Here is a 24,257-nt window from a genome sequence, read left to right as displayed (position 1 = left end):
AAAGAGGTTAGAGTGGGAGAGAGCCAAAGCATAAGAGACTGTTGAGAACTGAGAACAAACTAAGGGCTGATGGGGGGTGGGAGGGAGGAGAGGGTGGGTGATGGGTATTGAGGAGGGCACCTTTTGGGATGAGCACTGGGTGTTGTATGGAAACCAATTTGACAATAAATTTCATAAATAAATAAATAAATAAATAAATAAATAAATAAATAAAATGTGAAAAAAAATAAATAAAAAAAAAATAAACAATAGCCAAATTATGGAAAGAGTCTAAATGCCCATCAACTGACAAATGGATAAAGATGTGGTTTATATATACAATGGAATACTACTTGGCAATGAGAAAGAATGAAATCTGGCCATTTGTAGCAATGTGGATGGAACTGGAGAGTATTATGATAAAAGAAATAAGTCAGGCAGAGAAAGATATATGTTTTCACTCACATGTGGATCCTGAGAAACTTAACAGAAGTCCATGGATGAGGGGAAGGGGGAAAAAATTTACAGAGAGGGAAGGAGGCAAACCATAAGATACTCAAATACTGAGAATAAGCTGAGGGTTGATGGGGGGGTGGGGGAAAGGGGAAAGTGGGTGATGGGCATTGATGAGGGAACCTGTTGGGATGAGCACTGGATGTTGTATGGAAACCAATTTGACAATAAATTATATTTAATATAAATCATGAATGTAAATATAAAACAATGTCTATGTGTTTGGGGTTTTTCATGACATCTTATTATTGTTTTCTAATATAATTACATGTTGGTAAGAGAATATACTGTGTAAGTTTTTTATTCTTTCAAAATTTGTTCAGACATAATTTATGACCCAGTGCCAAGAAAGTGTCCTCTACCTCCTCACATTTCCCATCCCCCATATAACATTTTCAACCTCACCCAAAGAACATGAAAAGAGTCATCTACTGCCTATTGGGGAAGAACTTTATTTCCTCCACTCCACTTCCAGAGCAAGGCTTTTCTTCCTCGCATCACAAGATGGAAGTAATAGGAGTGAAAGTTCCTGCTCTATCTTTCCCCCTCTCCTCTCCCTTGTTTTCTTTTCCATACGGGAAGAAGGATCACCAATACAATTGGACAGGAATGGTTGGGAGCAGTGGGTGGAGTTCATGCATCTCAAACATAGGAAATATGTTCTGTCTGTTTTACTGCCAACTTGGAGGATCTGTAAGTACAGCAGTGGACTCTTTTGTTTTGTATCCAAGTATCATAAATTCACCTGGATAGAGCTTATGATGTCTTTCATGGACAGAATTCTGAAAGCAACCATTCTTTTTGCATTTTACATTCTGATATGGCTTTATCCAATTTATGGAGAGTCTACAATCCTCCTTGCAAATTACTGGGTATTTGCATTGGAACCAAATTTTCAAATAAAATCTCACCATATCTGAGCAAAGGGAGGGAGTGGTTGGAGTGTTAGGACCTAAAATTTAGGGAATGAAATTGATGGTCTCCTTTTTGTCCTCAGATCTCACCTTCATTTTCTAATCATGACTTACCAGAGAGCCAAGCATATGACATTTATTAGGTCCTAACTATTCTCACTTTAATCCCTCTTTAATTCCTTGTGGGCATTCTCCACTGCTAGGAATGCAAAGGGGATAAACAGTGAGAAATCTGCATTTTCCATCTTTAACAGCACTCCTGAGCTTTCTCCTCTCAGGGAGGCACTCTGTTTCTCTCAGGTGAGGAGCAGCTAATTCTTGGATGGAAAATCTGTCCCAGTAGTCCTAAAGAGAAAATCACATAAAAAATTAATAAAAGGAAAAAAAATTCACTGTGTGAAGTTTGTGCACTGGTTGAATCTAGTATCACAAATAATTATTGAGGATGTTTGTTAGGCTGAGGAGTAGGTCAGACACTTGGAGTTGAAAAGTAAATTGGAGTCTAGTCTAACATGGGATATATACAACACAAGTAATGTTACAAAATTACACTGAAATTGTAATAGTTCTGATTCAAGATATTGGACTGACAACATGATTTACTCCCCCCTCCCCTCAAAGTTATCATACTTTTTTATACCCACCCCCAAATCCTACCTGTGGAAATCACCAATTTGTTCTTGTTTCTGAGTTTTGTTTTTTTCAGATTTTACATACAGTATTTGTCTTTCACTGACATATTTCACTTTGCATAATGCCCTCAACTTCCATCCATGTTGTTGGAAATGACTGATTTCCTTTTTTATGGCTGAATATTACTCTATTGTGTGGGTATGTATACAACTATGTATATATATCACATTTTTGTTATTCATTCACAATATATACATACATCACAATATATATACATATATGTGTATACCACAATATATGTACTACAGTAATATACCATGTCTCACACATGCACACACACACGCACACACACATATATAACACTATATGTCTCACATTTTTGTTATTTATTCATCTGTTGAGGAACACTTAGGCTATTTCCATTTCTTGGCTATTATAAAATATGCTGCACATGTAACCTAAGGATGCAGATATCTCTTTGAGATAGTGATTTCACTTCCTTTGAATATACCAAGAAGTGGGATTGCTGAAATATATGGCAGTTCTACTTTTATTGTTTTGAGGAACCTCTATGTTGCTTTCCACAGTAGCTGCACCAATTTACATTCCCACTAACAGTCCACAAGAGTTTCTTTTCTCCACATCCTTGCCAACACTTGTTATCTCTTGTCTTCTTGGTGATAGCCATTTTAATAGATACGAGGTGATAGCTCATCGTGGTTTTGATTTGCATTTCCCTGATGATCAGCGATGCTGAGCTCCTTTTCATGTACCTGTTGGACATTTGTATAAATTTTTTGGAAAAATGTCTATTCAGTACCTCTGCCCACTTACAATTGGACTGTTTGGTTTTTTGCTATTAAGTCATATAAGATCTTCATATAATTTGGATATTAACCCATCATCAGATACATGATTTGCAAATATTTTCTATAATTCTATAGATTGTCCTTTCATTTTGTTGATGGCTTTCTTGCTATACAGAAGATTTTTAGTTAGTCTAATGTTCTACTACTTGTTTATTTTGGCCTTGGATGCTTTTTCTTAAGGTGTCAAATCCACAAATTCTTTATGAAGACTGATGTCAAAAAGTTTACCCCCTATGTCTCCTTCTGGGAGTTTTATGGTTTCAGGTTTTACATTCAGACGTAAATGGTCTTTAGTCCATTTTGAGTTGATTATTGTGTATGGTGTAAGATAGGGATCCAGTTTCATTCTCCCACATGGGAATATCCAGTGTTCCCAACATTATATATTGAAGACACTATCCTTCTACCATTGTATATTTGTGACTACTTTATTATAATTAAATTATATATATATGCATGAGTTTATTTCTAGGAACTCTGATCTGTTCCACTGATCTATGTGTCAGTTTTTATGCCAATACCATATTGTTTTGATTACTATAGCTCTGTGATGTAGTTTGAAATCTAATGACTAAAAAGACACAAAAGTAAGAATAATTCAATAAAATTACTAGAATTTGGGGAATTGTTCTAGGGTTGGATCATACACTTTCAAATATTTCTGGAACTTTTAAGTCAGATTGTATTAACTTTATAAACACCAGAATGAAGAAATCTGCAAACCAGTGTAGGTATGTATGTGTGGAGAGTAGACTTATGAGTTAGGAAAAGAAATGGGATACAGCTTGATACAGACCTGAGAATTGTACTTATTAAGAGATTCAAGAAATAACACAAGCTTGGAATCAATAGAACTGATAAATTGAAATTTTAGAAATTGAAAGCAATCCTTTAGTGAACTGATGAGGGAATTGTTCTTGTATTGCCAGGGCAGCTGTGTCAGTACAGTCTTTTCTGCACAATATGTGACAAGAAAGCTAAATCCAAAAAGCCAGTGCTAACATTAAGCTGAATGGCTATGAGTCTAAACATTTAAATATTTTCATAATATTGATAAATGTTTGGCACAGGTGAGCAAGGAAATCAGGGAAGGCACAAATAAACACTGCCAGGGATAAAATAGGGGATACACTATAACCACAGTAGAAAATAAAACAATAAGATATGATATGAATATTTTCTGATAGTAAACTTCAATGACAGCAAACAAACAGATATTTAGGCCAAAAAAAGGTTTAAAATCTTTCAAAAGGAAATTCTAAAAGACATCCTTCAAGCATAATACATATCCCATTTAGATGATCTGAGATTTAAAAAAAAAAAAAAATCTACTTTTTGGCCTATAGGTTAGTCACCACCAAAAATATTCTCCAAAATATAGTGGGGTTTAACCCAGATACAAGTTTCTATCTCAGGTTTAAGTCAGGGTTGGTGGCCCAGAGAGCATTGGGAACACAGGCTCTTCTACAGTGTTGTTCTGCCATCTTCAGTACATGTTTCCATCTTGTGACCCAAGAAGCTCTTCAGATCCCACCATCATACCCACATCCCAAAAATCCACAAATAGTGTAAATGGGATGAGAGAACAAACAGCTACTTTGAATAAAACAAAGTAAACAAAGTACCGCTAGAGCCAACATAGTTGTTTTCTAGTGAAAGGGATACAACATACACCACAGCCTGGGCTTCCTCAGGACAACTCACCAGAGTTCAAGTCCTGCGCTACAACCAACGTGATGAGAACACATAATTGTTCCTACAATAAGAACTCATACAATTCCTCCCTAATTCACCCATGTGTGTGCACCAAACTGAAGACTTCATACTCAGGTCTCTGTACCTGAAAACTATTAGGAGTGAAATTTACCAAGAAAGGAGAAACTGGAACACTAACTCACCCATTCCCCCCTTTTTACCACTATGGAGTCCATTGATAGAGCCCTCTCAACACCAGAGCATCCGACCTCAAAGCAGCAGTGACTTGCTTCCTCCAGAACAGAACAAAATGTGCTGCCTTTTAGGAACACAAAAGAGTTAAGCCAGATTTTAGGGCAACACCCAACAAACAGGATGCAATACACCAATTGTAACAAGCTTCTCATAAGTTTTACCCAGTTCCTGTTACCAAAAAGGTGGGGACGGGGGTCTAACTGACATCATTCCATATCCACATTTCAGAAATAGAAATTCTTTCAAGTGCCAAAACTACATCTACATGTATTAATAAAGCTATGTTTACCAGTATCAGACTCTAGCACATTTTGTAGTTACTAAATAATATTAATATATGGGTGTTTAGCTTTGTTAAATTAAGACTTACAAAACATACATACATTCAATACTGGTCTTATTCCTTCTTTACCCTAATAAAAAATATGAATAAATAAAAAATACTGACCTTTTTAAAAAGAAATGCACTCTACAATATACATTTCTTCCTTGAAAATAGTGTTTGTATCTCATTTTTCTAAGAACCCATTACCATGTCTCCCCACTTAGGTTAATTTAAATATGTGAGTAAGAGTCATACTGTAATAAAAAGGTGTTTTCTGACATATTGGGAGTATCAAATGGTTAGAGACAGACTCTGTTGCTACATGGAAGCTGAGTGACCTAGAGCTCATAGCAATAACATTGAGGGTGTGAAGACACTCTAAAACTAAAACAAAGAAGAGGCTGGGACTTCCCATTCCCTTACTTGATGATGTTCCACAATCATTGGGTGAAGGCAGAAAAAAATGGCATGTCCAAAGATATATCTTTTCTCCACTTCTCAAGTCCCCTTGATAGAGGAATAGAGAAATGTTAGAATCAGAAGCAAAAGAAAAGATAAGAAAATAATTAAAAATCCAGTTATTCAGGGAGTCCAAACAGTCCAAGCCAAGTGCCCAGGGATGTTCTCTGCCATGAGATAGCAGGACTGGAAGGACCCCTCACTGTGCAATGGTCTCTACCCACATAGCTTAGACCAGCCATGGACTCCAGGCAGTACCTTTGACAGGAGCCTCAGAAAATAATAACTGGGACGTGTTCAGATCCATCCTTTTAGGGAGAATACCCTGAGTACTCGCTGGCGGATCTGCTGAGTCTTCACCCCATAGACAAGAGGATTGAGTGCAGGTGGCACGAGGAGGTAGAGTGTGGCCAGAAGAACATGGACATGATGGGGTACATGGTGGCCAAAGCGGTGAGTGAGGAAAGAGAACATTCCAGGAACATAGAAGATCAGGATGACACAAATGTGAGACCCACATGTGCTAAAGGCCTTAAGTCGGGCCTCACCCCCTGGTACTTTCAGCACTGTCTGGAGGATGAAGGCATAGGAAATACCAATGGCCACGACATCTAACCCAACCACAAGCAGGGCCACTGCCAACCCATAAGCTCGGTTCACTGTGGTTTCTGAGCAGGCAAGTTTCACCACAGCCATATGTTCACAATAGGCATGGCCTATGACGGTGGCCTGGCAGAAGATAAGTCTCCGCAACAGGATAGGGAAGGGGAGGAGGAGGAGTAACCCCCGTACCAGCACTGCCATTCCAATGCGCCCTATGATCCCTGGATGCAAGATGGTGGAATGGTGCAGAGGGTGACAAATGGCTACATAGCGATCCAGAGCCATGGCCACAAGCACACCTGACTCCATGGAAGAGAACGCATGGATGAAGAACATTTGGGTCAGGCAGACAGTGTACCCAATCTCATGGGCATGAACCAGGAGCACTGCAAGGGTTTTGGGTGCAGTGGAGGACGCCAGCACCAGGTCAATGCCAGACAGCATGGCCAGAAAGAGGTACATAGGCTGGTGCAAGGATGGGTCAGTCCAGATGATAAAGATGATGGTGACATTGCCCATTACAGCAAAGAGATAAAGGACACTCAGCGGCATTGCTATCCAGTGCTGGCTTTCCTCTAAACCGGGGATGCCCATCAGGAAAAAAGAAGGCTGCAGTAGCCTCCAGCTGGAATTACTAAGGGCCATCGTCAATGGCTTAGAGAAGGAAGAGAGAAAAGAAACAAAAATCATGATTTCTCCATTGCTGGGGGGTTATCACAGTGTCTACCTCTGGCTACCACCTTCATGAGAAGACAGAACCTGAAAGTGAAACACAAAAGAATAAAGTGAGATACAAAGAAGAGAATCCCCTGTTCTTGAGATAATGTCTTTAAGGTGAGACATCCACATGCCTGAATTAAGATAGGTCTACTTTCATTTACAGGTAAGAGTAATCATGCTGCTTAGAGATGTCTAAACTACCATTCATTGACTTCTAATTTGGAATGTCCACTTGAATGGATCCTCTATATCACCTCTTGCCATTGCTGAACACAATAAATCAATCTGTTATTTTTTTTTAAGTATTTTCCCTCAGTTTCCATGACACAGCACTCTACTGTGTTCCTCCTATGTCCTCCATCCCAACACCTTCTCCATCTATCTGTCCACTATATGTTATTGATTCCAGGGCTTCATCTTCTACTCCCTTCCCAGTTCTGTACATTTTCTCTGACTGAGTTCATGATTTACAATATTTTAATCATATATACTTTATTTTCTTCCAAATCTAGGTTTCTAAGTCAAATACCTTTCTGAAATACAAATTCACTTTCCATTTGCTTACTAAATATTTACACCACACATGTAACATATTCAAGACTGAATTAACTCTATTTTCAGAAACCTGAAATGGTCCTTATTCATTCTTATCTCTCATCCCTTTTACCTTTTCACAGTTCCTGCTGACTAAATGTTTAACTCCTTAGTATTCACTCATTCTTCTCAACCTCAGTATCACTGACTAGTGCACACTCGTAACTTTTATCACCTGGAATATTTCCTTAGATCTCTTTGACTTTGATTTCATACCCTTCAAACCAGTCTCCACTCTGTAGTCAGAGGGTTTTTCCTAACATGCAGATGTCATCTTGTCACTTCTGAGGTTAAAATCCTTAGTCCATTTAATCCATGAAATAAAATCACACATTTCAAACTAGTATACAAAGTTTTCAAAGGTTAACTCATATACATTATCTTAAATCAATTATAGTTAGCATTATTATTAACATATATAAGAAAAGATTATTGAATATGAGATCAGTGGCCTCTTTCCTTTTTACTTGTCCACATGGATCTGTTTCTTTATCTCAAATTTCTGCTATATCTATCTCTTACCACAAAGTAATTCAGTGTTTCTGAAACCCCCATATTAGCAAGTAGTAGCAATTAAATAAGTGTTCTGTTTAACTTTCCCAATGTGACTCACTTCTTGGGCATTAAAATTAAAAACTTGATATTGGATGTGTTTGCATATATGTTTGTCTTAAAAGACAGACACAGTCGGGGCGCCTGGGTGGCGCAATCGGTTAAGCGTCCGACTTCAGCCAGGTCACGATCTCGTGGTCCGTGAGTTCGAGCCCTGCGTCGGGCTCTGGGCTGATGGCTCGGAGCCTGGAGCCTGTTTCCGATGCTGTGTCTCCCTCTCTCTCTGCCCCTCCCCCGTTCATGCTCTGTTTCTCTCTGTCCCAAAAATAAATAAAAAACGTTGAAAAAAAAATTTAAAAAAAAAAAAGACAGACACAGTCTAAAAAATAATTATATTTTTCTACCAAAAGGAAAGGTTCACATGTATATGTATATATAAAAAGAGTTATGAAAGACTCAGCTCCTTCAGATTATTCATCTATAGATCACTCTGAGTATCTTTCTTATGAACCAGTGAGGACTACAGTATTGTTCCAAACTTTTGAACATGGCAGCTACAAAATCTGAAATGCCAGATGGGCACTTAACTCTCAGTCTTTGTTTTCCTTTCAGATTCAAGTCCACTTATAAATCCAAATAAGAGTAACTAACATATTTTTATCCAGACCTCCAGAAGAGGTTAATTACAAAAATTCACATTTCAGTGCTTAACATTCTACATTGTAAGAAACTTAAGTCTTTGTCTTAACTACACCCGTTCCACTGCAGGTTTTATCCTACGTCTCATTTTTCACTGGAGGAGTCAGAGAACAGCTGTGCACTTGTGAAAGGCCACCCATCATTTTGATAGGAGCAGTGTCAGCAGAGCAGTGGAGGATAAAGCCAAATACAGTGGGTAAGAGAGAGAAGCAGACCCACAGGTGCCTGAGTACAATCTGCCTTTTTATGTTGTGTGATTTGTCAATCTGGAGGGACAGCCTAGGGCTGTTTTTTAAAAATTAATTGCTGAGGTCAACAAGAGATCCCCCAGTGATCCTTAGAGAAAAATCAGACTGAACTTTATTCCCAAGAACCTAAGTGAAGATATATTTAGCTCTCTAACCAGGAAGCAGAGGACAATTAGCAAAGAAATGAAGTTGTAAATTCCTATTTATTCATCTAAATTCAGTCCAAGCAACCTATAATCCATGAAGCTATACCCAAATTCTGTAAGGCAGCATGGCATATCTCTGTTTCTTTCCTATCAAATCATTTCACTGCTGTGTCATGGCATTAACTCCCTTGCACTGGAAAACCCATCAGTGTGTCAGTCCTTGAGGAGCAGGGACTATGCCTTGCTTAGGGCAGCAGTCCCAGGGCAAGTTCCAGAAGTGCCAGAATCTAACTGGTACTCAGTAATGTTTGCTTAATAAATGTCTCTATGATTACATTACAAATAAATAGATGAATATGTAAAACAACCAGGAATCACAGGAACTTGACAAAACAGACAAAAACTGGAGAGATAGTGGTTATTGGCATACTATCGTGGATATCTGTGAGGGATGAGCTGATTGGGCTTCAATGCTCCTCACCTAAAGTGATATCCTGGGTGCTTCATAGCAGAAGGAACCCAGCTGAATCTCTCTGCCAGAAAGGGGTATAACCAAATCCCAGGTGTGTGTCAGAATTGAGGGACTCCTGTGGTCACATCTGGTCACCTCTGCCACTGTCTCTGTCACTGCAGACAGAGAGGTCTGGCATCCCTCTGCGGGCTGTGGCCTGTCCCTGCTTCCTTAATCTCCTCTGTAGTGGCATGGACTTTATGATAGTGGTAAAAGGGAGATGCAAGGACACAGAGATTATGGGAGATCACAGAAACAGTGGGTTCACAATGATGACTTACTAGGAGAGGGAGAAATAGAAATCAAACCGTCAGTGTCAGAGTTCAGGTGTCAAACCCAAGATGCATAAACAATCAGTAAAATATGTCTGGTACAGGGATGCTGTTCTCCTGATCTCTGGGCTGTTTTTGAGGGTGCATAATTCACAGTCTTGATTCAGGGTTGAGGGAAACTCAGCAACTTGGAGAGAGCTTAGAAAAAGGATAAAATTGCCAGATTCAAAAGTTCCATTATGGTCCTCTCTGCTCAGCTGCAAAAATATCCTGAATCCCCAGTTTAGTCTCCATGATGATTGTCTGCCCTAGCACAGGAGTAACAGTGATAAAGGGGATTTTATATTCAGAAGGGTTATGCAGCAATCTCTGGATACCAAAGAGGAAACCAAACATATCACTCAGGTCAGGAAGATAAAGATTTCCAGGATGACTCCTTCCAGCTCTGGCAAGACTTGGGTAAAGAAGGTAATTAGCTATGTCTATATATATCATATATGATGATCAGAATGTCAAGCTAGGATGCTGAAGTACTCTGTGCATGATCATGAAGATTTAACTATGGCATTGGTAAGTATGGGCAAACTCAAAGGCTACCTTATAGTAATGTATGGTCTGAAGGTAAGAAGCTAAGGGGAATGGGACTAAGAGGGTTAGTTTTAAGAAGTCAGACCTGGGGAGAACAGCTACTCTGAGGCAAAAGGAAATAAACTTAAGAAGCGCCTGGGTAGCTCAGTTAAGCGACTTTGGTTTTGGCTCAGGTCATGGTCTCGTGGTTTGTGAATTCAAGCCTCATGTTGGGCTCTGCACTGACAGTGTGAAGCCTGCTTGGGATGGACTCTCTCTCTCTCCCTCTCTGTCCCTCCTTCACACTCTCTGTCTCAAAATAAATAAATAAACTTTAAGAAAAGGAAATAAACTTAAGAAAACTAAGAGGCATCAATCCAGATGCAGTGAAACACTCAGCCATAGTAGCCAACCAAGAAATAGCTCCTATCACAAGGGCTATGAGAAAGGCAGAAGTCAGCTGTCAGTAGTCTTCCTCAAAACTGTAAGCCCCACATGTGACCTCATATTCCACACCTGAAATCTAAAACACTTAAACACTGAGACATAATCATAGCACTATGGAACACTTTTCCTTCCCCCACACCCCACCACCACATTACTAAGGTCTATATAAAGCTTTTTCTGTTGTGGTTGTTTTGGGGGTTTTTTTGTTTTTTGTTTTGTTTGTTTTGTTTTTGCCTAATACCTCATGTCCAGCTGTCAACAAAACATTACAAGGTATATAAAAGGCAAAATACAATTGAAAAAGATAAACCACAAGACCAGACATGGCAGGGTATTTGGAATTATCAGGCTGGGGATTTTAAACAATTATGAGTAACAGGCCAAGGACTCTAATGGACAAAGTAGACATCATGAAAGAGCAGAGGGGCAATGTAAGCAGAGAAATAGAAATACTAAGATGAAAACAAAAATAAATGCTAGAAATTAAAAACAACAACACTGTAACAGAAAGAATGACTTTGACAGGCTTATTAGTAGATTGGATATGGCAGAGGAAAGAGTCTCTGAGCTTGAGAATAGATCAATAGAATTCTCAAAAACTGAAAAGCAAAAAGAATGAAGACTGAAAAAAAAAAAACAGAAAAGACATCCAATGACTATGGAACAACCACAAAAGGTGTAACATACAAATAATGGTATTCCAAGAAGAAAGAAAGGAATATTTGAAACAATAATGACAGTATTTCCCCCAAATGAATGTCAGACGCCAAACCACATCCAGGAAGCTCAGAAAACACCAAACAGGATAAATACTGCCCCCCCCAAAAAAGGCCTACATCTAGGCATATCATTTTCAAGATACCAAAAATCAAAGATAAAGAAAAAATAATGAAGGAAGCTAGAAGGGGTAAAACACCCTACCTATAGGGAAACAAAGATAAGAATTACACCTGACTTCACCTCAGAAGACATGCAAGAAAGCAAAGAGAGAAGTGAAATATTTAAGCAGGTGAGAGACAGAAAACAACAACCCAGAATTCTCTACCCTGTGAAATTATCCTTCAAAAGTGAAGGAGAAATAAAGGTTTTCTCAGACAAGCAAAAATCTCACTGGGTATGGCATCTTACAAAGAACCACACATCTCTATCCCACAGGTTGTTGCAATGTAACATTGACAATTCCTCACCAAGAGATTCATTCTTATTAAACTCCCTCTTGAATCTGAGCTGGACTTAGTGATCCACTGACAATCAACAGAATGTGACAGAAGTCCAGGCCAGAAAAAGCCGAGAAGCATCCACCTGCATGTCTTGGCGTTTTTCTTCTCTGTATGCTCACTTCAGGAAGCTCTCTCTTACAATCTGGCTGCCATGCAATAAGAAGTCTAAACCATATGAAGAAGCTTTGGGGAGGTCTTCTAGTCAACATTCCAAACTAAGCCCAGTCTTAAAATCATGTCAACCCAGGAGCAGATATGTGAGTCAAGATGCCTTCCACTGATTCCAGCCCATAGCTATTCAATTATCCCCACCTGTTTGAGTAGAAGAAAGGCACTGCACTCCACTCCACTGTATTCTTTTTGAATTCCTGACCCACAAAACCTGTGAGAGTGATAAAATAGATGTTATTTTATGCCACTATGTATATGATTGTTCGTTGAAAAGAATAGATAACAAGAAAGCTAGATTTTACTGAAATAATTTGGGGGTTTACTTCTGATTCATTATTGATGATTTTTTAAAGCACATCACTTTTATTTAAAAATGTTTTTGAATTTTTAATATAGTTTACAACTCAGTTGGCAAAATTCATTTATATTTGACTGTAAATCTTCACTAAATCATTTGTTCACACCAAATTCCAGTATGTTTTGTTCCTCCAATATATACTATTCTGGTTATAATCAGGGGAGACAAACCACATGATAATTTAAACAGGGAAAGTTTATATAAATAATTTTCAACTGTAACAAGGATTGGATTATCAAGATATTGGCTAGTAATGAGAGAGAACTCTAAAGAATATAGCAATAGCAGATGTAAGGAACAGCCCCTACCACTAGAGACAAGAAAGATTGCCCAGGAAGACCCACCTTGAGCTGAGAATCAGGCCCTGTTGGAGAGGGCACAAGATGATACACCAAACAGAAAAGAAGTTGTTGTGATGATGTGTCAGTTGAAATTGCTGGAAATCCACAATCTAGGGTGCTGAGGACAGTTGTTCACAAGAAGGTACCTCACCAGATGCTCTGTCATAAACCCACCCCAGGGAGATGGTGCAGGAAGCACCTGACCACTGGGTACTTGTAGCTGCCAAGCACCACAGGAGCTGGGTGCTTGGGAAGATGTGTAGGGCCTGGGCACTAAAGAAGCTGTGCATGCTGCAGCAACGCCTTCCAGACAAGCATGTAACAACCAGAAAGTAAAACCCTTTCTGGTTACCTCAGTGAAATAGAATACTAAGGAACCACAGGGGCTTGTCCCCCAACAACAACAGAAAATAAACTATCACAAACTGTTATAATCAACTTTATCAGAACCCTGGAAACTAGTCAAAGATTGGCAGAAACGAGGTGACATTTAATCAAGAAAAAGTTGACTGAATCTCAGCAAGAGAACTCGGTGTTATTTTAACTCACCCCGGCCTGATTCCTCCCTCTTTAGTTCAGCAGTGGTCTTAAAAATGGCAGCTCGTGTTCCTCATGGGAGGGTCCATGGTGCTGGAAGAAGCAGAGCAGACATTGCTCTCAAAGAATTATAGTTGTTTATTTTGACCCGTCTTGTGATTTCTTGAAGGACAGGTGCAAAGAGGTTGCTTTTATTTCACATAACTCAGAACTGTCCCAGGATAGGGTGGTGGTTACTTATGACCATTTGTCAAAATCATTTAAAGACAAATGGAGTAGCCTCTGCCACCTGAGAGAAGAAATTATAGCTGGAGAAACCACAGATTTACCAAAAACATTAGAGGAAAGGCCGGGGAGTGAGATATCTCACTGGAATAGGTGCTTACTTTGAAAAGCTTCCATATATTCCTGGGACATGTCAAACATGTCCAGGGCTGAGTGCATATTCAGAAAAGACTGTAAAACGCCCTTAACTCTTATCTTGGCTGACCTTCAGTCTCTGTACGGTAGAAAACCAATATTACAGTAGCAGTATAAAGTGCCTAGTTGACTGTTGAAGGCACACTTCAACACACACATAGACCCCACCTGCAAAGAATGGAGTATTTTCATTCCAGGCAATTAAAGAAAATTCTGTTAAATCACTAGCTGACCACTAAACTAATCAACAGAGACTTCAGTAACCACAAACAACAAAAAATATAGATTTATAAATTTTATCTGGAATCACTAAAGAGCCAACAGTTCTGCCACAAAGAGTCACTGCTTAGTGTCCTTTCATTTCATCCTGAAGGACTCATTTCATCCTAAAGGCCACACAAACCCCAGGGAGGGGGAGAAGTTGAATTCCAGAGTCGTTTCATTATAATACTCAAAATGTCCACATTTAACCAAAAATTATGATGTATCCAAAGAAATATTCTCAAGATCCACATAAGAGTGAAACCATATGGTATCTGTCTTTCTCTGTATGGCTTATTTCACTTAACAGAAACCCATGGGGGAGGGGAAGGAAAAAAAAAAGAGGTTAGAGTGGGAGAGAGCCAAGGCATAAGAGACTGTTAAAAACTGAGAACAAACTGAGGGTTGATGGGGGGTGGGAGGGAGGGGAGGGTGGGTGATGGGTATTGAGGAGGGCACCTTTTGGGATGAGCACTGGGTGTTGTATGGAAACCAATTTGACAATAAATTTCATATATTAAAAAAAAGAAATAATAAGTATATCTCATACATAGCCATAAAAAAAAGACTTCATAGAAACTGTCTTCTTTTAAGTTTATTTATATATTTTTGAGAGAGAGAGAGAGAGAAGGGAATGGGAAAAGAGAGAGGGGGAGAGAGAGAATCAAAAGCAGGCTCTGTACCATCAGCATGGAGACTGACACAGGGCTCGAACTCATGAATAGCAAGATCATGATCTAAGCCAAAATCAAGAGTCAGATGCTTAACCAAGTGAACCACCTAGGTGCCCTAAGAGAAACTGTCTTAAATATGCTCAATGAGCAAATGAAAACCATGAACAAAAACTAGAGCAAACCAATATCTGTCTCACCAAATCAAGAATATCAATTAAAAAAGAGAAATTATAAAAAGAGACCAAATAAAAATTCTGGACTTGGAAAGTACAATAACTAAAATAAAAATTCACTAGAGGGGTGCAATGGCAGATGTAAACAGGCATAATTTAGTAAATTGAATACAAGTCCATTGAGATTAACCAAAATGAGAAGCAGAAAAATAGAATGACAAAAAGTGAACAGAACCTAAAAGAACTGTAGGGTGCCAATAAATCACATTAACACAAACATAATGGGAATGCCAGAGAAGAAAAAAGAAAAATTAAGAATATTTGAAGAAATAGTCACAGCAAACTTCCCAAATTGGATGAAAGATTCGAATCTATACATTCAAGAGCTCAATAAATTTTTGTAGGATAAACTCAACAAGATCCACATTGAGACATATTATAATCAAACTTTGGAAAGACAAGGAAAAATAATCCCAATGGTAGCAAGAGAAAAGTCATAAGAGAGCCTCAATAATATTAACAGCTGATTTCTCATCAGAAATCATGAAGACTAGAAGTCAGTGGGATGGCAAATTAAAAGTTCTGAAAGAAAAATGTCAAGCAAGAGTTCTGTATCTGGTAAAGCAATCCTCAACAATAAAGAGAAAATTAAAATATAACCAGCCAACTACCAACAAAACAAAAACAGAGTTCATAGCTAGAAGAACTATTCTACCAAAAAAATCCAAAAGGAGTCCTTTAGGATGACATAAAAGGACTCTAAACAGTAACTCAAATCCATACAAAGAAATAAAGAACAGCCTTGGTCTGGCCAGCAGGCATGAGGTTGGACAGAGGGCCAGTCCACTGAAATACAAAGGGAGGAGCCTGAGCCACTGCTGCCAGAGAAAAGCATGTGTACAACCTGAGCCATGAAAACGAAGATGGCCACCAAATCATGCCCCGATTGCAACCAACATGCTCCTGTTGTATGTAAATCTTGTCCTTGTGGTTATGCATTCGTTAATAGGAAACTTCTAAAAACAAATCACTAAGAGAAATCGTCATCTTTTCAGGTGTGAACATTACCGTATCTTTGAAAGATTTCTCAATACTTTTTTATCTGATCTTAAACTAGGATTTCATGCACCCATAGGAAGTAGAAACATCAAGTCTGTCTTTAGAGAAGGCTCTGTTAGTAAAAGGACTATACTTAGTGGCTTGAAATTTTTGTTCTGGGATGTGAGTCTGAAAAATGAGCTTTAAGGGAGACCCATATCTGTTTTAAATGAAGACCAGTTGAAAGCCATGGTGGAAACTTACTCCCAAACAGCAATTCAAGGCCTTACAGCAGACTTCAGAATTTCTGCTATCCAGCTTCTGGCTGCCATAGGAAATGTGAAAACACTGGACAACTAGGTAGGTATCACACCACAATGGATGATCACAAACAGATGATAGGAGAAGTACTTATCTCTCTTTTTTTTAAGTTTATTTATTTATTTTGAGAGAGATAGAGAGAACACAAGCAGGGGAGGGGTAGAGAGAGAAGAAGAGAATATCAAGCAGACTCTGTACTGTCAGCGTGCAGCCCCAAGCAGCGCTCAAACTCACAAACCCTGAGATCATGACCTGAGTCGATGAAATCAAGAGTCAGACACTTAACTAACTGAGCCACTCAGCCACCCCAAGATCTCTTAGTCTTAAAAGAGCAGAGACCTATCTTGAAGAGGATCATGGGCTTTGACAACAAATAAAATTGAAAGAAATCTGGACAATAGTCGGATGGTGATGAAGTTTCCAGATATGTGTTATAGCCATCATTGCAAACAAAAAAGTGTCCAGTAATGTATGGTGGCCTGCAAAAAGAGCATTTCATTACTGCTTTCTAAACCAGCTTAAACTAATTTCTTATTGTCAAGAAATTGAAGTTACATATCAAAAAATGTTTTATAAGCACTCTGCTTTGGTTAGGAGACATGCACCTATATTTCTTCATGACATTTCACTACAGACTTCACAAAATCACCATAGTAAAGTTAACTGAATTGGGCTAAAAATTTCTGCCACATTCATAATACTCACTGGAACTTTTTTTCAGTGGATTACCACCTTTTTTTGTCATTTGGATCTCTTTATACGAAACAGAACATTCTCTAGGTGCCTGGGTGGCTCAGTCGGTTAAGCATCTGACTCTTGATTTTGGTTCAGGTCATGATCTCACAGTTTGAGAGTTTGAGCCCACATTACGCTCCTCACTCAAAGTGCAGAGCATGCTTGGAATTCTCTTGTTCTCTCTGCCCCTTTGCTGCGTATGCATGCACACAAGTGGATGCTCTCTCCCTCTTTCACAAAATAAATAAACTTAAAAAAAAAAAAGAAAGAAACAGAACATTCTCCAATTGAGAAGCAGCAATTGGAGAATTTGAATAAATTTTAGCAATGTTTAATTAATAAATATGGTATATACTATTTAATATTTGGAGAAATTTATCATTTAGGGAAAATGTTTAATGCTAATTGTACATAGTTTGGTAGAATGAAGCTTTTCTTTTTCGAAAGAAAGAAAGAAAGAAAGAAAGAAAATATAAGAAGGAAGGAAGGAAGGAGGGAAGGGAGGGAAGGGAGGAATAAAAAGGAAAAAAGAAAGAAAGAAAGGAGGGAAGGAAGGAAGGAAGGAAGGAAGGAAGGAAGGAAGGAAGGACACAAATAAGTTTACAACATAGGTAAATATAAAAGACAATAATGTTCAACATCACTAATCACCAGGGAAATGCAAGTCAAAACCACATGAGATACCACCTTACACCTGTTAGAATGACTAAAATCAAAAACCCAAGAAACAAGCATTGGTGAGGATGTGTAGAAAAAGGAACCCTCATGCACTGTTGGTGAGAACACAAACGATGTAGCCGCTGTGGAAAACAGTATGAAGGTTTCTCTAAAAATCAAAAATGGAATTACTATATGATCCAGTAATTCCACTACTGGGTATTTACCCAATGAATATGAAAAAACTAATTCAAAAAAATATATGCACCCCTATGTTTACTGAAGCTTTATTTATAATAGACAAATTATGGACACATCAGAGTGTCCATGGATAAATGAATGGATAAAGAAGATATGGTATAAATATACAATGGAATATCACTCAGCCATAAAAAATAATGAAATCTTGCCATTTGCTGCAACATGGATGGATCTAGAGAGTATAATGCTAAGTGAAATAATCCAGTCAGAAAAAAGATATATACCATGTGATTTCAATAATATGTAGATTTTAAGAAACAAATCAAAGGGAAAAAAAGAGAGATAAACAAAAAAAAAAACAGACTCTTAACTAGAGAAAATAAACTGATGGTTACCAGAGGGGAGGTGGGTGAAGGACGGGTAAAATAGGTGAAGGAGATTAAGAGTACACTTATTGTGATGAGCACTGAGTAATATATGGAATTGCTGAATCACTGTATTGTACATCTGAAATTAATGTAACATTATGTATGTATGGTAACTACAACAGACTTAATTTTTTACTTTTATAAAAAGTCAATTATATAATTTAGTAAATACCTTTTTTCTATATGATTTAAAGTAAAACTACCAAACAAAATTCTACATTTATGTTGAGGGACTGACATAAAGATGTAATTTGTGACAATAACAAGATAAGGGGAATGAAGCTATAAAAAAGCAAAGTATTTTTAATATTATTGAAACTAAACTGATATTAATTCAAACCAAATTATTATAAATTAAGGTGTTAAATGTAATCCCCAGGGAAAAACTACAAAAATAAACAAAAAAAATATACAATAGAAGAAGAAGGAAAAAAGAAAGGAGAAGAGAATCAAAGCAGTATACTCTAAAATATTTATGTAACACACAGAATTGAGAAATCCAGGCATACAAAAGATATAAGATATGTAGAAGACAACTAGAAAAATGGCAGAAGTCCTTCCTTATCAGTAATGACTTTAACTAGATTAGCAGGCAGAAATTGGCAGAAATTGGTTTTTAAAACCAAAAACAAAAGTAAATTGAAAGTGAAAGAACAGGAAAAGATAATCCATGCAAATAGTAACCAAAAGAAAGCTATGATATATATTAGTATACTTAATATAAGAATAGACTTTAGGCCAAAAAAAAAAAAAAAGCTATGTGAGATATAAAATAATGGCAAAAGGTAAGTCCATCAAGTAACTATGACAATAATGCATATACATCCACCAAACAACAGAGCCTTAAAATATAAGAAGCAAAAATTGACAGAATTGAAGGGAGAAGTAAAGAGTTAACAATACTTGGGGATTTCAACAACCACTTCAATAATGGATAGAACAACTATACATAAGATAAATAAGAAAATAGAAAACTGGAATAACATTATAAGCCAACTAGACCTAATGGGTATATATAGAACATCCAACCCAGTAAGAGCAAATGCACATTCTTTTTAAGGGCACATGGAACATTCTCCAGAACAGGTCATATGTTAGCCCACAAAACGAGAGTAAATAAATTCAAAAAGACTGAAATCATGCAAATTATCTCCTCTAATCACAATGGAATAAAATTAGAGTTCAATAATAGAAAGAAAACCAGAAATTTAAAAGGGTGTGAAAATTAAGTGACACACTTCTTTAAAAATTTGGGTCAAAGAGAAAATCAAATAGAAAATACTTGATAAGAATAGAAATGAACACACACCATACCAAAACTTATGGGATAGAGCAAACACATTCCTCAAAACTTATACCTATAACACCTACATTAAAAAATAAAATAAATTTCAAATCAAAAACATAACTTTCCTGCTTAAGTAACTAGGAAAAGAACAGCAAACTAAACACAAAGCAAGAAGAAAGATGGAAAAACCAAAGATCACAATAAGATAAGTGAAACAGAGAATAGAAAAGAATAAAGAAAATCAACAAAACCAAGACTTGGTTCTTCGAAAAGATCAACAAAATTGACAAGCCTTTAGCTGGACTGACTATAACAATTAGGCAACAAAATTACGTAAAAAGGATCCAAATAAAAAAGGAAGAAGTGAAACTATCTCTATTCACAGATGACATGATCTTATATATAGAAAATCCTAAAGAATACACCAAAAAAAAAAAAAATCATTACAGCTAATGAATTCAGAAATGTTGCAGGATACAAAAAAAAAAATTAGTTGTATTTGTACACATGAGCAAAGAACAATTCAAAAATAGAATAAGAAATACTTCCATTTACAATACCATCAAAAATTATAAAATACTTAGGAATAAATTTAACCAAGGAGGTGCAAGCCTTTCTCAATGAAAACTACAAAGCATTTCTAACAAAAATTAAAGTAGAACTAAATGAATAGGAAGATGTCTGTGTTCATTACCCAAGACTTAATATGGTTCACAAGGCAATACTCCCCAAATTCATTTACAGATTCAAAATAACCCCTAGCAAAACACAAATTGCTTTTTTTTTTCTTGAAGAAATGGACAAGCTGATCATAAAATTCATGTGGAATTTCAAGGGACCTTGAATCAAAACAATCATGGAAAAAAATCAAAGTTGGAGCATTCACAGTTCACAATTTCAAAAACAACCTCGAAGAAAAGTAATCAAAACAAAGTTGTATTGACATAAAGGCAGACAAATAGTTGGATGCAGAATTGAGAGTCCAGAAATAAACTTGTATGTTCATGGTCAACTGATTTTCAATAAGGCTTGTGAGATCATTCAATGAGAATATAATAGTCTTTTCAACAAATGGTACTGGGACCACTGAATACCCATGTGCAAAGACAGAAGTTGGACCCTTCAACACGGCATACACAAAAATTAACTTAAGATGAGTCACAAACCTAAATATCAAAACTAAAACTACCAACATCCTAGAAGAAAATGTACAAGTAAATCCTCATGATCTTTGTTTAGGCAAAGCCTTCCAAGCTAACACACCAAAAGCACAGGACAAGGGTTAGGGGGAGGGGAGAGAAATAGAAAAATTGGACTTGATCAAAATTAGAAATGTTTGTGCTTCAAAGGATATCATTGGTATATTATATATAGGATCCTGGGAAGATGGTGGCGCCTCACCTGCGGTCCTTGGGCCGTAGGTCACTGGGCGACCCGCAGCCAGGCCATGGCTGGGGAGGCAGCGTGACCTCCGCACGGCAGTTCATACCTTCTAACAAGCTATTTGAAAAACTAAAAAAAGGAGGACAGCCAGGAACCAATCCTGGGAAGATGGCAGCGTAGGAGGACGCTGAGCTCACCGCCCGTCCTGCTAATCACTTAGATTCCACCTACACCTGCCTAAATAACCCAGAAAACCACCAGAAGACTAGCAGAACAGAGTTCCGGAGCCAAGCGCAGACGAGAGGCCCACGGAAGAGGGTAGGAAGGGGGCGAGGCGGTGCGCGCTCCACAGACTGGCGGGAGAGAGCTGGGGCGGAGGGGCGGGCCTCCGGCCAAGCAGAGCCCCCGAGACTGGCTTGCAAAAACGGAGGGGACAGACGGAGTGTGTTCCAACAGCAAGCGGGACTTGACATCTGGAAGGTTATAAGCTAACAGCTCTGCTCGGAGAACGGGAGGGCTGGAGGACAACAGGAGGGAGAGTTGTTGAGCCCCAGAGGACAGAGCTCAGCTTGGCGGGGAACAAAGGCGCTCACTAGCGCCATCTCCCTCGCCCATCCCCCAGGCAAAATCCCAAAGGGAACCAGTTCCTGCCAGGGAACTGGCTTGCACCGCGCAAGCAAACAACCAACGCTGTGCTTCTGCAGATCCATCTCTCCGGCGGGTCTGACTCCCTCCCGGTGCCACAGGGCCCCTCCCGTAGCGGATCTCCGAAGGAGAAGCAAGCTGAGCCTGCCCCTACTGCCCCTGTGCACCTTGCCTACCCACCCCAGCTAATACTCCAGATCCTCAGTACCACAAGCCTGGCAGTGTGCAAGTAGCCCAGATGGGCCACACCACCCCACAGTGAATCCTGCCCCTAGGAGAGGGGAAGAGAAGGCACACACCAGTCTGACTGTGTCCCCAGCGGTGGGCTGGAGGCAGACATCAGGTCTGACTACGGCCCCGCCCACCAACGCAAGTTATTCAAGACATCATAGGGGACGTGCCCCGCAGTCCTGCACCACTCCAGGGACTATCCAAAATGACGAAACAGAAGAATTCCCCTCATAAAAACGTCCAGGAAATAACAACAGCTAACGAACTGATCAAAAATGATTTAAACAATATAACAGAAAGTGAATTTAGAATAATAGTCATAAAATTAATCGCTGGGCTTGAAAACAGTATAAAGGACAGCAGAGAATCTCTTGCTACAGAGATCAAGGGACTAAGGAATAGCCAGGAGGAGCTAAAAAATGTTATCAACAAGCTGCAAAATAAAATGGAGACAACTACGGCTTGGATTGAAGAGGCAGAAGAGAGAATAGGTGAACTAGAAGATAAAATTATGGAAAAAGAAGAAGCTGAGAAAAAGAAATAAAAAGAAATCCAGGAGTATGAGGGGAAAATTAGAGAACTTAGTGATGCACTAAAGAGAAATAATATACACATAATTGGTATCCCAGAGGAGAAAGAGAGAGGGAAAGGTGCTGAAGGTGTACTTGAAGAAATCATAGCTGAGAACTTCCCGGATCTGGGGAAGGAAAAAGGCATTGAAATCCAAGAGACACAGAGAACTCGCTTCAGACGTAACTTGAATCAATCTTCTGCACGACATATCATAGTGAAACTAGCAAAATACAAGGATAAAGAGAAAATTCTGAAAGCAGCTAAAGATAAACGTGCTCTAACATATAAAGGGAGACCTATAAGACTCGTGACCGATCTCTCTACTGAAACTTGGCAGGCCAGAAAAGAATGGCAGGAGATCTTCAATGTGTGAACAAAAAAAAATATGCAGCCGAGAATCCTTTATCCAGCAAGTCTGTCATTTAGAATAGAAGGAGAGATAAAGGTCTTCCCAAACAAACAAAAACTGAAGGAATTCGTCACCACTAAACCAGCCCTACAAAAGATCCTAAGGGGGATCCTGTGAGACAAAGTACCAGAGACATCGCTACAAGCATGAAACCTACGGACATCACAATGACTCTAAACCCATATCTTTCTATAATAACACTGAATGTAAATGGACTAAATGCTCGAATCAAAAGACACAGGATATCAGAATGGATAAAAAAACAAGACCCATCTATTTGCTGTCTACAAGAGACTCATTTTAGACCTGAGGACACATTCAGATTGAGAGTGAGAGGATGGAGAACTATTTATCATGCCACTGGAAGTCAAAACAAAGCTGGAGTAGCCATACTTATATCAGACAAACTAGACTTTAAATTAAAGGCTGTAACAAGAGATGAAGAAGGGCATTATATAATAATCACAGGGTCTATCCATCAGGAAGAGCTAACAATTATGTCTATGTGCCGAATATGGGAGCCCCAAAATATATAAAACAATTACTCACAAACATAAGCAACCTTATTGAGAAGAATGTGGTAATTGCAGGGGACGTTAACACTCCACTTACAGAAATGGATAGATCATCTAGACACACGGTCAATAAAGAAAAAAGGGCCCTGAATGATACATTGGATCAGATGGACTTTACAGATATATTTAGAATTCTGCATCCCAAAGCAACAGAATATATGTTCTTCTCAAGTGCACATGGAACATTCTCCAAGGTAGATCACATACTGGGTCACAAAACAGCCCTTCATAAGTATACAAGAATTGAAATCATACCATGCATACTTTCGGACCACAATGCTATGAAGCTTGAAATCAACCACAGGAAAAAGTCTGGAAAACCTCCAAAAGCATGGAGGTTAAAGAACGGGTGTTCTTTAACTAAAGAAAGAATGGGTCAACCAGGCAATTAGAGAAGAAATTTAAAAATATATGGAAACAAATGAAAATGAAAATACAACAATCCAAATGCTTTGGGATGCAGCGAAGGCAGTCCTGAGAGGAAAATACATCGCAATCCAGGCCTATCTCAAGAAACAAGAAAAATCCCAAATACAAAATCTAACAGCACACCTAAAGTAAATAGAAGCAGAATAGCAAAGACAGCCTAAATCCAGAAGAAGAAGAGAAATAATAAA

At 38.4% G+C, this 24,257-nt stretch overlaps 1 protein-coding gene and 1 long non-coding RNA gene across 4 annotated transcripts in view; both read right to left on the bottom strand.

Annotated features, from left to right (window-relative positions):
• Positions 1–5,939: 5,939 nt before the first annotated feature.
• Positions 5,940–7,221, bottom strand: LOC121021157 (olfactory receptor 52L1-like). Its single transcript, XM_040461379.1, has one exon. The coding sequence runs from the start codon at positions 6,933–6,935 to the stop codon at positions 5,940–5,942; it is 996 nt and encodes a 331-aa protein (XP_040317313.1). The 5' UTR covers positions 6,936–7,221.
• A 5,320-nt stretch (positions 7,222–12,541) lies between these two features.
• The window catches only part of LOC121021182 (uncharacterized), a 133,066-nt gene continuing 121,350 nt past the window's right edge, over positions 12,542–24,257 (bottom strand). For all 3 annotated transcript variants that reach the window (XR_005786443.1, XR_005786442.1, XR_005786441.1), the window contains exons 3-4: positions 13,641–13,721; positions 12,542–12,603 (exon numbers count right to left, since the gene is read on the bottom strand). This is a non-coding gene — a long non-coding RNA (uncharacterized LOC121021182). The remainder of the gene's footprint in view (positions 12,604–13,640; positions 13,722–24,257) is intronic.

This window comes from Herpailurus yagouaroundi, unplaced genomic scaffold, assembly GCF_014898765.1.
Source record: "Herpailurus yagouaroundi ecotype Mexico unplaced genomic scaffold, PumYag 255, whole genome shotgun sequence".
Taxonomy (NCBI): domain Eukaryota; kingdom Metazoa; phylum Chordata; class Mammalia; order Carnivora; family Felidae; genus Herpailurus; species Herpailurus yagouaroundi.
This window is presented reverse-complemented; position numbering and strand designations above follow the sequence as displayed.